Source organism: Pholis gunnellus, assembly GCF_910591455.1.
Source record: "Pholis gunnellus genome assembly, chromosome: 11".
Taxonomy (NCBI): Eukaryota; Metazoa; Chordata; class Actinopteri; order Perciformes; family Pholidae; genus Pholis; species Pholis gunnellus.
Window position 1 is genome coordinate 11,513,521 of NC_136538.1, and position 12,016 is coordinate 11,525,536.

The window sequence follows — 12,016 nt, forward strand, 5'->3', positions numbered from 1 at the left end:
TGCATTGCAATTAGTAGCTAATGAGTGTTGATTGGTTTAAATGTCAAATATTCCATTAATAATTAGAGTAAAGTTCACGTGGACGGTTAAATGGGAGAGGTAAATTCTTACAGTCAATTAAATACTAGGCATGTTTGATATGTCCTAAATATTGTATCGTATGTTCTCATAAATGTTTGTAGCAATATAGTCACTGATATTATTTATAGGTTCTTTGGGTTCCATGTTACGAGATATCTGCACGGTGTGTCAGCTCCTGTTAAGAGGTTCCTCACACGGTCTCCCATCGCCATTAAGAGAAGCATGCTGGTGGGGATCTAATGTGGCAGGAAAGTACACCTGAGTACAGCAAAGATGTTGGAGATAGCCATTACTGACTTGGTTTTCATGAATAATTTTCGCTTTATCAAACATCACTGAAAATGCATCAAGGCTGGCAGAAAATAGAGGGATAAAGCAGAGGGCAGGAGAGTAACTGCAGAGATGAAAGGCGAGATATTCTTTGTTTGCAGTCATCTGATGTGTAGACACACTTCCTGTGGGGATGCTGAACTGTTTTTGTACATCGTAGCAAACAGGCTTTGCCCAAATGAATTAGCTGATAAGTTTTTTGCGCGACATTGCTGTTGAATCTCTGTTGTATCGTTGTATTAGTGGAGGTGAAGTTACAGGAAGAGGTGGCATACTGTTGGTAGTAGATATGTGCAAGATATTGCTGCATTTATTCACCAAGTCTTCAAGGTTGAAAAATGACTGATGTTGAATAGATTGCACGACTTTTTGCCTCAATTCAGAGCACTGCAATGCGTATTCAAAGCCACATAGTACGACACACCATTCGTTATGTGGTCCTTTAATGTGATAATGAACTTTACCTATACAGCACCTTTCAAAAGAAGGTTACAAAGTGCTTTACATGGTTAAAACAGGAAAACACAAGAGAAAAAAAGCATTTCAGAACTTCTATGAAAAACTCAGGCATTTGCAATACATGGAAATAAAATACCCAAGAGTAGTATATGAGGACAGAAGGCAGTGATATTGAAAAGATTTGACATGTTGGAAGTAAGAGGATGTGCTCACAGTAATAAAACACTTTTTATGAAAAGATACGTTTTGAGAAGTGAATTAAAATATATTACTGTTACTTTATGTTTCATTAAAGTAGAATGTTATCATGGACGTACTTCTTAAATCCTACAGTGTGCAGGAGGAGGTTGTAATGTGACTGCACCGTCAGTGTCTCCACTACAGCTGAACTACATCACAAACTTCTCTTGTATTTATTAATTAAAAGAAATCCTGTAGTTCAATCACACAGAAATTAGACAGACTGCTTGAATACTGATTATTATTATTGTCTTTGAAAGGAGATTATGTATCAGTCGTGCGTGTGTGCATCTCTATGTCTGTCCACAAGCTAATCTCGCATATTACTGGATCCATTAACCTAATGTTTTTTGTGCTTTAAAACATTTATTATTGCGGACATATTGTATTGACTGCTATTATACCGGCATACGTGCAAGTTAAAAACATGTCTGATACCCTTTGTAATCTAGTTTGTATTTATTCAGTCAAACATTGCAGCAGTGGTCTTTGCAGACCCACCTGGCAGAGATCTGCACTCTACTGATGTACTTTTTTAGATGGGACAGAAAAAGGCCACATTCTGTTGTAGTTTTGTCAGTTTATTATTGTGTATATACAGAAATACATGATCACTTTTTGTGTGATTTTCTGTTGAACTGAAAGGTGTATCTTGTCATGGTTGACAGATGTGGTGACCTGAATGGGGCCTTGCTCATTTACAGTACATAGGGTAATCTTGAGGCAGAATAGTTCAACTACAGGCTGAATCAAGAGAGAACCAGCAGTCATTGGTATCAGCAGTGGGTTTAGTTGGTTGGTGACGATATCCAGGTTACAACATGGAGGGGCTAATGGACTAATGTCTTAAATAAGCGTACCTCTTATATAATAATAATAATACACTCTATTCAAACTGCACCTTTCATACAGGAGGCCCTATTCTCATGAAACAAATGGCAGTCAGTAGTCAGTGGTTGCTATTTCAATGGGCAGATGGTGTTCCTCTTTCAGATGAATCAGTTTCTTTATTTACACATTTGCCACTATGTTATCCTTATATTGTGTCATGAGAACCAACTATATTTTTAAAGACAATGATCCAGTCACCTGTGCAATTGCAACAGCTTCAAGTAACATTTTAAAATAAAATACACAATTATTTTGTCTGCCTTTTAATTATATTTACTTAAGCGTTGAATACGGTTGCATTCAATGAATCCAGCTATGTTTACATGTGACAATAATGCAAACATATAGTGATTACATAAACGGACAATAATACTCCTGTTTACATGACTATTCAGACGGAATTGTGGAAATTAATTTTTGTTCTTGTTTGTATGGTTGTTTGTTTTTTCTCAAGCAAATAATTAGTTTCCTGTCCCACAATTGAGCCAAACGGATTCAGCCATGATGCTGCACCACTTCGTCCAGTGGTTGCTGTGTTGTGTCTGACTAGAAGAGAAGTTAAGGATAGCTGTGAAAGTTGAGCTGAATTAAAGAAGTGAAAATAAAATCAAATGTGTTGCCGGGCACCACAGGAGCCTCAATTTGTAGAACCAGAAGTCAGCTTTTGCCCATTCAGTGTTAATTACCAAGCGCACATGTCAAAGGATTGCGGGATCTGTTAATTCACACTGTTATGCTCAAAGAGTCGTGGTGCCAGAGTCACTGGGACAATGACAAATAGTATTTCTGGTCGCTCTGTTGAGCAGCTCAGGGATCCTATTTTGGCCATCTTGGAAAAGGCTCCTGCTTTCATAACAGCCGTTGTACCACCTACCATGAGGAGGAGGAAGTGTCAAGCAGTGACAACACATGTGACTGAGAGGGAATACAATCACAAGCTTTATCGACTGATATGCTGGAGAAAGTAACTGCTGAACAATCTCATTTGTGTGGTGGAAGAGTGCAACTCTTTCTTACAGAAAGCAGCTTTTTTGCCCAAAGGAGAGAGTACCTCATCATCTCATGTACTTCAATAATCTTTCTACTGCAATCTTTTCTAGAGTGTCCGTATGAACAACTTTAAATCTGAAATACCTTGACGATTAGCTAAACCCAATAGTCGAGGGGAAAAAAACTAAAGATTATCTGCTGATGGTAATGTAAAAATCATTTTTTTTCTGGCATTTATATTGTCCAGTAGGTGTATTTGGTACATTTAATTATTATAGGATACAGTACAATTCTACATAGGAGAGAGTGAACTGTATGTACACATACTGTACCCTACTATACCTATATTCACCGTCTCTAACCACGACCTTATTGTGTAGACATTTGTTACATAATGTATATTTTGGTTGCATTCTAAAAAGCTCTTGCAGTTTAAAATTTAAACATATAATCCAGAGCCACAGCATTAAATCAGGCAGCCTACTGTCTGTATGCTCTGCACACATATAAATAGTATTCTCCATGCCATGTCTCCCGGGAGATTTTTACCGTAGCATGACCAAGAGATTCACAAACATGGATATGAATTGACATTTACACATTCTCTAAATTTCAGGCTCCTCGCTTGTGGATGTGAAGAATACGAATGGGAATACACAGTGGTAGTAAATGGCATAAGGTTTAAAAGAGGCTGTGGAAGGGCATCACTTTGTAACAACCTTTTAGTGTGACACCGCATCCAACGACCGCTGAAGGCACAAGAGGGTACGAGTCAAACTGGTGCCTGATTGGCCGGTTGGTCATAGCGATGTAATGACACTAACATCTTGATGAGCAGGTGCTTGGTGCCAAGCTCTCCATTATCTACTCGACGGTCGTTACCACGCCATTACTCATTTGGAGTACGTACTCAAATGGAAATGAATCCTCAGGAATTAGTTGATGTGGCCCCAGGAAACCTGAACCCTGAAGTCTTCTTTCGTGTGCGATTCAACACACGCACAGCATTTTAAGGAAAATCTTGAGTATCGGTAGTCGTGATGCTCTCCTCCTTATTTTAGAAGCGGTTTACTTTAGCCGGGGGAAAACGTAATCATTGTCCTTTTAGGTTTTATGTCCACACTCATTGGTACAAACTTAAACCCATACAACTCTAAATCCAAGTATGGTTTAAGTATATGCAGTCACTTCATTTTAAAGTTATTTTAATGAGTAATTCTATTAATGAATTCTCAGCATTAGACGAGGCTGCTCTTTCAAATTATTCTTACCACCATGGAGCTCATGGTGGGCGAGTTGCTTTGATCTTAAGCTCTGACTTGCATCAAAGTTCTTCTACGTCTGCTGTACCGCTACCATCTGCCCTTGTCAGAAAAGATGCTTTATATGTTCTACTTATCACCTTCTTGGATCTGATGATCTGACATTTTCTGATTTTTTTCTTCTTCTTCTTTCTGGCTGACATTCGTCTAATAGTTAAGGATCTCAAATGTTAATAATGCATTAGATCCATTTCAACAGGCCTTCATCTCACTCGCTGATGCCTCCATCATGGATTTATCTGTCCATTTCTAATGATCACTCCCTCACCCGAGAGATAATGCGTCTCCTCTGTTGTTTATTGCCACTGCGTTTACGCCTCCATCATCACATTTGCAATTCCCATTATTGGTTGCATTAGTTCCCTGGACGGTCTGCCCAATGATCTTAATGACTGTCTGTGTTCAGCACTCCTGACTCAGATTCTTCCCAAAACCAAAAGATTCTCCTGAGTGAAATAAATCCAGTGCCTCGTGTCTACAGTAAAGGGTATGATTCAAATCACAATGATTGTTGTCAACAACAACCTCATTTCTTTTGGAGTGGCAGCTAAAACAGTTTTGCAGCAATGAAAGTTTATCTCACACTTAATATCAATAAATTTAACCCCAGCTTCTTCTTTTTTTGGGAGGCAGTAGCTCAATTTCCTGATAAATACCTTGGAAGACATATCACAGTATTTCTAGTTTGAATCCCAGTGATGAAACTTCTAATACAGAGAAGTGCTTTCACACTACGGACTGCTGTCTGTTTCCTAGCAACTTGCCAGTTTCCACAGCCAGCATTGTTTGAAAGAGCTTCAGGGGGAAGATGGTCGTACTGTTATGTGTTGCCTCTGAGATGTCATGTGCACAAGCAATACTCAACAGGAGACTCCCTCAACCCCAACACAAATTAATAGTAATTCTCTTTGTATCAAGGGGATCATCATCAATTTGCATCACAATGGAATGTGTCAATCAAAAGTTATTCTCTTCAAAGAAAAATGTCCATCTTGTAATCCGCAGACAGCCCTTATACCTTTTTAAAGGAAAACACAGTTTCCTGGTATTGTGCCAAAAGACTTTCACTGTGAATTAATAGAATTAAGAACACTTTCTGTTCAAGAAGTCTCCTTAAAGCTGCTCTAATCAGTATTATTGAACTTCTTCTCTGATAAACCCGCTGTACACTATCTGACCAGCACTAAAGAGCAGACAAACAAACAAACGTAGCGACATAGTGCAGCATTTGGCAGCTAAAGAGCCATATATTTCTTTCAGAGGTTGAAACATGGACAAAAGGTCACAAATCGGTCAGGATGCCTGAAACCAAACTCCAAATAATGAGAGGGTTGGTAAGAAGTTGTGTGATTGGCTGATCTCTTGTGCTACTACTTCTAATGGGCTTTTAGAGATGTACAATTACCTTGGTGAGAAAAGTACCTCAACGACAATAATGGAGAAAACAAGAACCACTTTGCAAATAGCTGGAATGTTCTTTCTGTTCTTCCTGTTGGTATAATCAGTGGTTTAGGTTATAATACATATTGTCTTTTGTCTCTACATCTGGAGGTCAGAGTACTACTACTAAAGGTAAGATCTCACACAGCAAGAAGATGCTTTTGGTGAACATTCGTCGACAAAATATAAAAAAGGACGATGTTCCTGTTGAAGGAACATCAGCAGCCTCAAAGGACATTGGAAAGTAAGTGCTCTGTTGATGCAAAGAAAGTGAAAGCATACGGTGTAAGAACATGAGTGCTTGCTGATAGAGAGGCTTTCACAAAGTACACAATGTGTGTTTGTGTGCGCGCGTGTGTTCTGGGGTTTTACGAGTGTGTTTGTGTTAGAATACCAGGATGAAAGTTATACATAATGCATCACACTACACAGGGCAGCACTCACTCGGGTATCATGAGTGAAGGTGAAATTACCTGCACTCGCACACACACACCGCCCGGTGCTCTTATCGGAGAGCGGTAATGATTTCAAGGTGAAGTGGGTCAGCAGTGTACATGATAATATATTTAGGCAGACCACTGCTGTGGACCATCTGTAGGTCCCACTCGGAGGGAGCCCTGCAATTCAGGAGCTGAAGAGCTACAGATGGCTGAGGCGCTGGAGGAGAAGAGGGAGAGAGCGGTCATGGGGATGAAGATGGACTTGCTTCTTCTATTATCTGTTGATCCTGGTGAAGTACGAGCACACTGTTTGTACACCTTCAGTGCTGCCGTGGGTCCACTCTAGCTAATCTTTAATTGAGATGAAACAGCACAGAACTCAACACTCTAAAGGGGAAAGCTTTTTTTTTTTTAAAGTTCGCTTTAATGAATAAATTGTAAGCCACACCGAGGTATTGCTGTAGACCTCGATGTCATGCAGCTCGGTATAAGTCCGATAGTACTGTTCGTGGGGTTCAAGTCAGTGTGAAGAGCTGTGTAAGAAGCAGTGTGATTGGAGCAGCTCAGCAGGGTTAGCGGTAATGCTCCAGATGGCTCTCTTAACATAGCCAGAGAGTGCATTTCGTCTTTCTCTGCTATACAATTGGGAGTATATTGAAATATGTATCCTTTTACTGTTTCATTGTGCGTGGCTAAGTTAATTAATACATGCAAGCCTCTTTCCTTTCTTCCTGTGTTTTCACACAAAAACAATTGGAGCACTGAAGAGAGCTGCAGACACCGCACGCATATCATTGGCACTTTCCGCATTTGACGTCATCCGCTTTTTCCCCATTCCTGCCAATACCTATTCCTGCACATGAAGCGCGGGGGGGGGGGGGGTGGGGGGAGGGATGACTCAGCTTCAGAAGTCTTCCATTATTCCTGCCGGTCTATCCCAGCCAGATCGATAGCAGCATCAAGTTCTGTTAGGAACTGGAGGGCCAACACTCCAAAGGTGATATCACAGGCACAAAGCACAGCGCTGCGCCACAGACAAAGAAAGCTGTTGGATTTTATAAGCAATAAACAAAGTTTTCTTTGGTTTGATGTGTTTATATTCAAGATCACAGAGCTCAGTCTTTGAGCTGTTCATGGCCACAGCACGCTGCAGAGGAGAGCTCTCTCTACCAAGTTGGAAAGGTTAAGAAATCAAGTTCATATATGTTCATTCAATGGATTACGACTGTATAACGTAACTTTTTACTCCTTTGACTTTCTATTGAATTTCTGCATGGTGCTGTAAATTAGTAAGTAAGCTGCTGCTTGATGAATGAGGTTAGCTTGCAGGTAAACAGACATGTTCTCTTATGTGGTTTATTCAAGACTATGGCTGCACTTGGTTGTAAAGCTATCATAAGCACATACAGGCAGTTTCAGCAAGACATCAATCAGAATATATAGCCATTGTTACTACTTCAAAGGCAATAATGAGATATCTTCCACATATTTTGAAGTTAATCTATACAAAATCTTTTTTTTTTTAGATCTTATTGAATGTTCTACAGTACATGCCTGCCATGAATTTCATTTGAAAATCAATTGAAAATTGCACTTGACTTGCGCTTGAGAGGATCCCAGTTGAAGTTGCACAGGCATTACTTCACCAGAGAATCGGGGTTACATGCATAACCCATAACCTACGGTTCACTGCCTTCACAATTTGTTTTTTGTTTTTTTTTGCGTGTCACGCTCTTGCCTCTTTCCTTTTCAATGTGTAAGACGGGGTATATATGATGCAAGGCTCCATTAAATGTTACCTCATTCCAGTTGTATCAACTGGTTAAGTCCTATTCACATTGACAGTGACATGGCTTTCCTCTTTTCAGAAGACCGGTTGTCTTTTTGAGTTACAGTGACAAAATTGCCAGAGGCACCGCTCCATGTAGTGAGTGGTGCACCGGCCTTCTGGCATACCGGGACAAATCCCGATGGGTCGCTGCATCGGTGGGCCGGTGGACTGTCAAAAAAATCCCGAAAGCTTCTTTACTGGCCGTCCGGCCCTCTTTCTATGAAAAATGATAAAAGAAGCAACATGACATTTTCTAGAGTGTAGGGCTTTACCAAATAGTCTTTAAATTCTAAATCAACATTTGAATGCGGCATGTCTATTCTTTCTGTTTCAAGAACAGTAGTTATGCACAGTTGCAGATAAAGATCAGGCTACACTTATATTATTAGTATCGTACTTTTTTGGTAGAAAGAAGATTCCAGTGGCGGCTGCGTAGGATTGTTTCCGACTCTGTCATCCAAAAATTGTCCAACAACTTCAAAATCTATTGAAAAAACAAAAGATAGATGTAATAATTTCAAAAATCACTGCCGGCAGTTAGCTGACACCTGAGGCTCGTTAGCTTGATTAAGCTCACCTGGGCTGGTCCACGTGTTCACTTTGTCTCCCCTTCACTGGAGCTGACATCCTGCATCGCCTTCTTTTTGGTTGAGCACCTTCAACACTGCCGCAGCACATGTGTCACACAATTGCTGATCTACACACCCCGTTGTTCATTTGAGTGAACCGTAGCTTAATGAATTGTTCGGTTTTGAGCATGAACTCCCTGAGCCAGTTCATTACTCTCACAACATGTTTGAAAGAAATACTCTGCTTTAATCCGTATTTGTTGGCGTCTTAGCCTTTTCAAAAACTGCTGATTGCTTTCCCGCTTGCCGCAGACAAAAGGAGGCACTTAACGGGTTCTAGCACCAATCTAACGGCATCATAAATTACATTTATGTTAAGGCTAGCATCATGGGATATGACAGACATTTGAAGCTTCGTTCATAACTTCTTTGGTACTGCCATATCGGAGTGTTATTTGCCTAAAAAATGACACAAAATGGGATTTACATTTGCATATTTCTTTTGTATGACAAGTGCTAAACGTTTATTTCTAAACACCGTGTGACAATAGTAGTGTTTTATTGCACTCATGCTGTTTTTCTTGATGGTAGTCCCACCATCGTCCCTCGTCTCTTGAGACAAAGATTGTGTTTCCTCGGGCTCTCTGTCTTCTGTCCTTTCTTCACTCCTCCTTTACCTCTGCCCAATTATTCTTCTCCTAACTTCCACCTCATCAGATCTATTTGTTCTTACCGTCTATAATCATTCCTCCTGTCTTTCCTTCCTTCAAGGCTTTCTATATAAATTAATCCAAAATTGGGAATGGCGAAGCATGTGAATTAGCAAACTTTTAATGAAAAACATTTATATTTTATAGGGGATGGGACTGTACTAGAGCTCAGTGGAAGTGAAACAGTTTACTGTCACATTATTTCTTTTTGAGTTTTTACCCCAATGATTTATAGGGTATATTGAAAGTAAATTTGTCAATCTGTGATTTTAGGTTTTAAACTGAAATTCCCTTACTTGGCTTCTCCAACGGTTTTTGGCCATATCCCACAAAGTGAACCTTAAGTTCAGCGTTATAGAGGCAGATGTGTGTTTTCAAGGTCAGGAATGAAGCTCTGCAACAACATTTTATGAATTCGGCTTTTTGGGAAGGACGGTTGTATTTGTCATCTTGCTGATTTCCTCCAACACCACTTCTCAGATGGTTCATGACTTGCCACTGGTATCAAATGTTGTGAGACTTTCCTCGGCGGTGCTGGACAAACATGTGTGTAGGCAGTGTACAGTGCCCTCTACACTGGAAAGGCAATTGCACTCTCTGGCTGCAACAGTTTTTTTCCTTAGTTATTAAGACCAAAGTACTCTTTGTTTTTGTTTTCATTTCATTACATAACTGATTTTCCAAACTGTCAAACAAAAACCTTGTTGAGTTCTAAATATGTTCAACAATCAACCATCTTGGGTTGAAAACAAAAGTAAATATACTGTTATTGTATAGATTACATTCTTAAATGTCCCTTTGTTTTCTCTGTCCTTTTCAGACCAGTGCACTGTGACAAGATCCTATCTCTTCCTCCACAAGTTCTGGTTCTTCAGCACCATCTATTACTTTGGTAACTGGGCCTTTATCGGGGTAAGTCCAAAGATGTCAATGAAATGCCATCAGGGCCATTTTTTGCAGAGTGAGAATTATAGTTGTATGTTTGTTTTTGTTTTTTAAAAGCTCAGAGAAGACATTTGTTCATTTTCAAAGAATTTAAAATATATCTTTTGAGCCGAGCAATATCGACGGCAACATCTATGAAACATTTCATTCAGTTTACAAGCTGTATATTGTTCGGGGGAAGAGTGTGAGAGCCGAAGAACATCATTTCATTTCTTCTCCGAAAAATGATTTTCCGAGACTGCACACAGCTAATCTCCTCAGCAAAAGTATTGAATAGCCTCTCACCTCGTTTAGTTGATGCATTCTATCAATCAGATGATCCTTATGAAATATTTCCTAATGTGTGCTTTGCTTATTGTCTTTAGGCGTTCCTCGTTGGTCTGGTGGTGTCCTGCTGCAGAGGGAAGAAGTCTGTGATTGAAGGAGAGGTGGAGGCCGATGACTCAGACTTAAGTGATGATGAATATGTGCACTGAAAAGCAGTATTCGCTCGGACGGGTTTGTAGATATCCCCCACCGTCATTTAAAGGGACTAGAAAGTACAATTTGATAAACAAATAAATGGATGTCAGTGATCTGTCATAGTTTAATTTATTGGTTTTAAGGAGTTATTGCAGTGGTGTCTTGTGCATTCCAGCCTTGTTTTGAGTCGACACATCCTACCCCTTAATGAGCCCGCCGAGACCGATCGTTGTGTCGTTCTCAGTCAATATTATTGATGACTTTGGCATTCTGGGAGTGTCCTCCAACTCGATCCTACCTTGAGAATTCACTCAACAGTTTGAACTCGTCATGATTTGGTCATTTTCTGCTGGGGAAGACACACTGCAGCAGCAGAGACAGCTCCAAAACTTTATGTCTTAAGATTTAGTTGGAGCTTGGACATAAACTTTCTACATTCTTAAAGCATATTCTCGACCATTTTAATGGTTACTGAATGACAATATCTAAAGCTGGCTCTAATGTACCTTTTAAGATAAAACACTATGAAGACATTTGAGCCTCCACCAACTGTTCTGCTTGCTTGTTTTCTGAAGAGCTAATTGGTATAAAATAATGAGACTGTGTTGACAGCAGTAATGTTTTCAAAGTTTATTTTGCTTGTTTTGTCTCAGGTTAAGTACTGTGCTCGAGCGTTTGCTGCTTTTCCCCCTACATTTAGTCACGGACATTATTTAAGTGAAAGTTACTGTACTTGCATACCTGCACTGTGAAATGTAAAGGGCCAATTACGGCTGTCGTGTTTCCAGGGTTTGTTATTCTTTGTTTTTAATTAAACGGGTTCAACAACGTTTTGCTGTCTGTGTTAGAAGAACATGGAATTTATCAAATACGTATGTCATTTTATTTAAATTAAAGAGTATTTCTCCTTTTTTGCTTTATAGTTTATTTCATTTTCAGTGAATTTAGTTGTGTCAAAATGAACAAAAAACTAATTGACAGAAAATATGTGGATGACGTGTTTTTAAATTTACAACCAAATATGTGTGCCTCATGAATGTGTAGCACCACGATGGGCACACACTATTCTATATGCTACCCCGTTCAATTCGCCTCTCAGAAATCTTTCTGAATCTCACAAGGTTTGTTTTTTGCTTTGAGATGAAAGTCCGGCAGCAGCAGGAAATGTGGTTACACGATGACGACAGAAGCTGCATCCGATGTGCGTTTGTTCACCTGTGATGGGTTGAAAAGAATGCTGTTGTGGAAGTCGTGTCAATATTGAATGGTACCTGTATTTAAAGAAATAAAACAATTTTAAACACTC

General features: G+C 39.6%; 1 protein-coding gene across 1 annotated transcript in view; it reads left to right on the top strand.

Annotated features, from left to right (window-relative positions):
* Nucleotides 1–12,016, top strand: part of lmbrd1 (LMBR1 domain containing 1) — a 48,981-nt gene extending 36,965 nt beyond the window's left edge. The window contains exons 15-16 of the mRNA XM_079168992.1: nucleotides 10,124–10,215; nucleotides 10,614–12,016. Coding sequence (XP_079025118.1) covers nucleotides 10,124–10,215; nucleotides 10,614–10,724 — 203 coding nt within the window. The 3' untranslated portion in view covers nucleotides 10,725–12,016. The remainder of the gene's footprint in view (nucleotides 1–10,123; nucleotides 10,216–10,613) is intronic.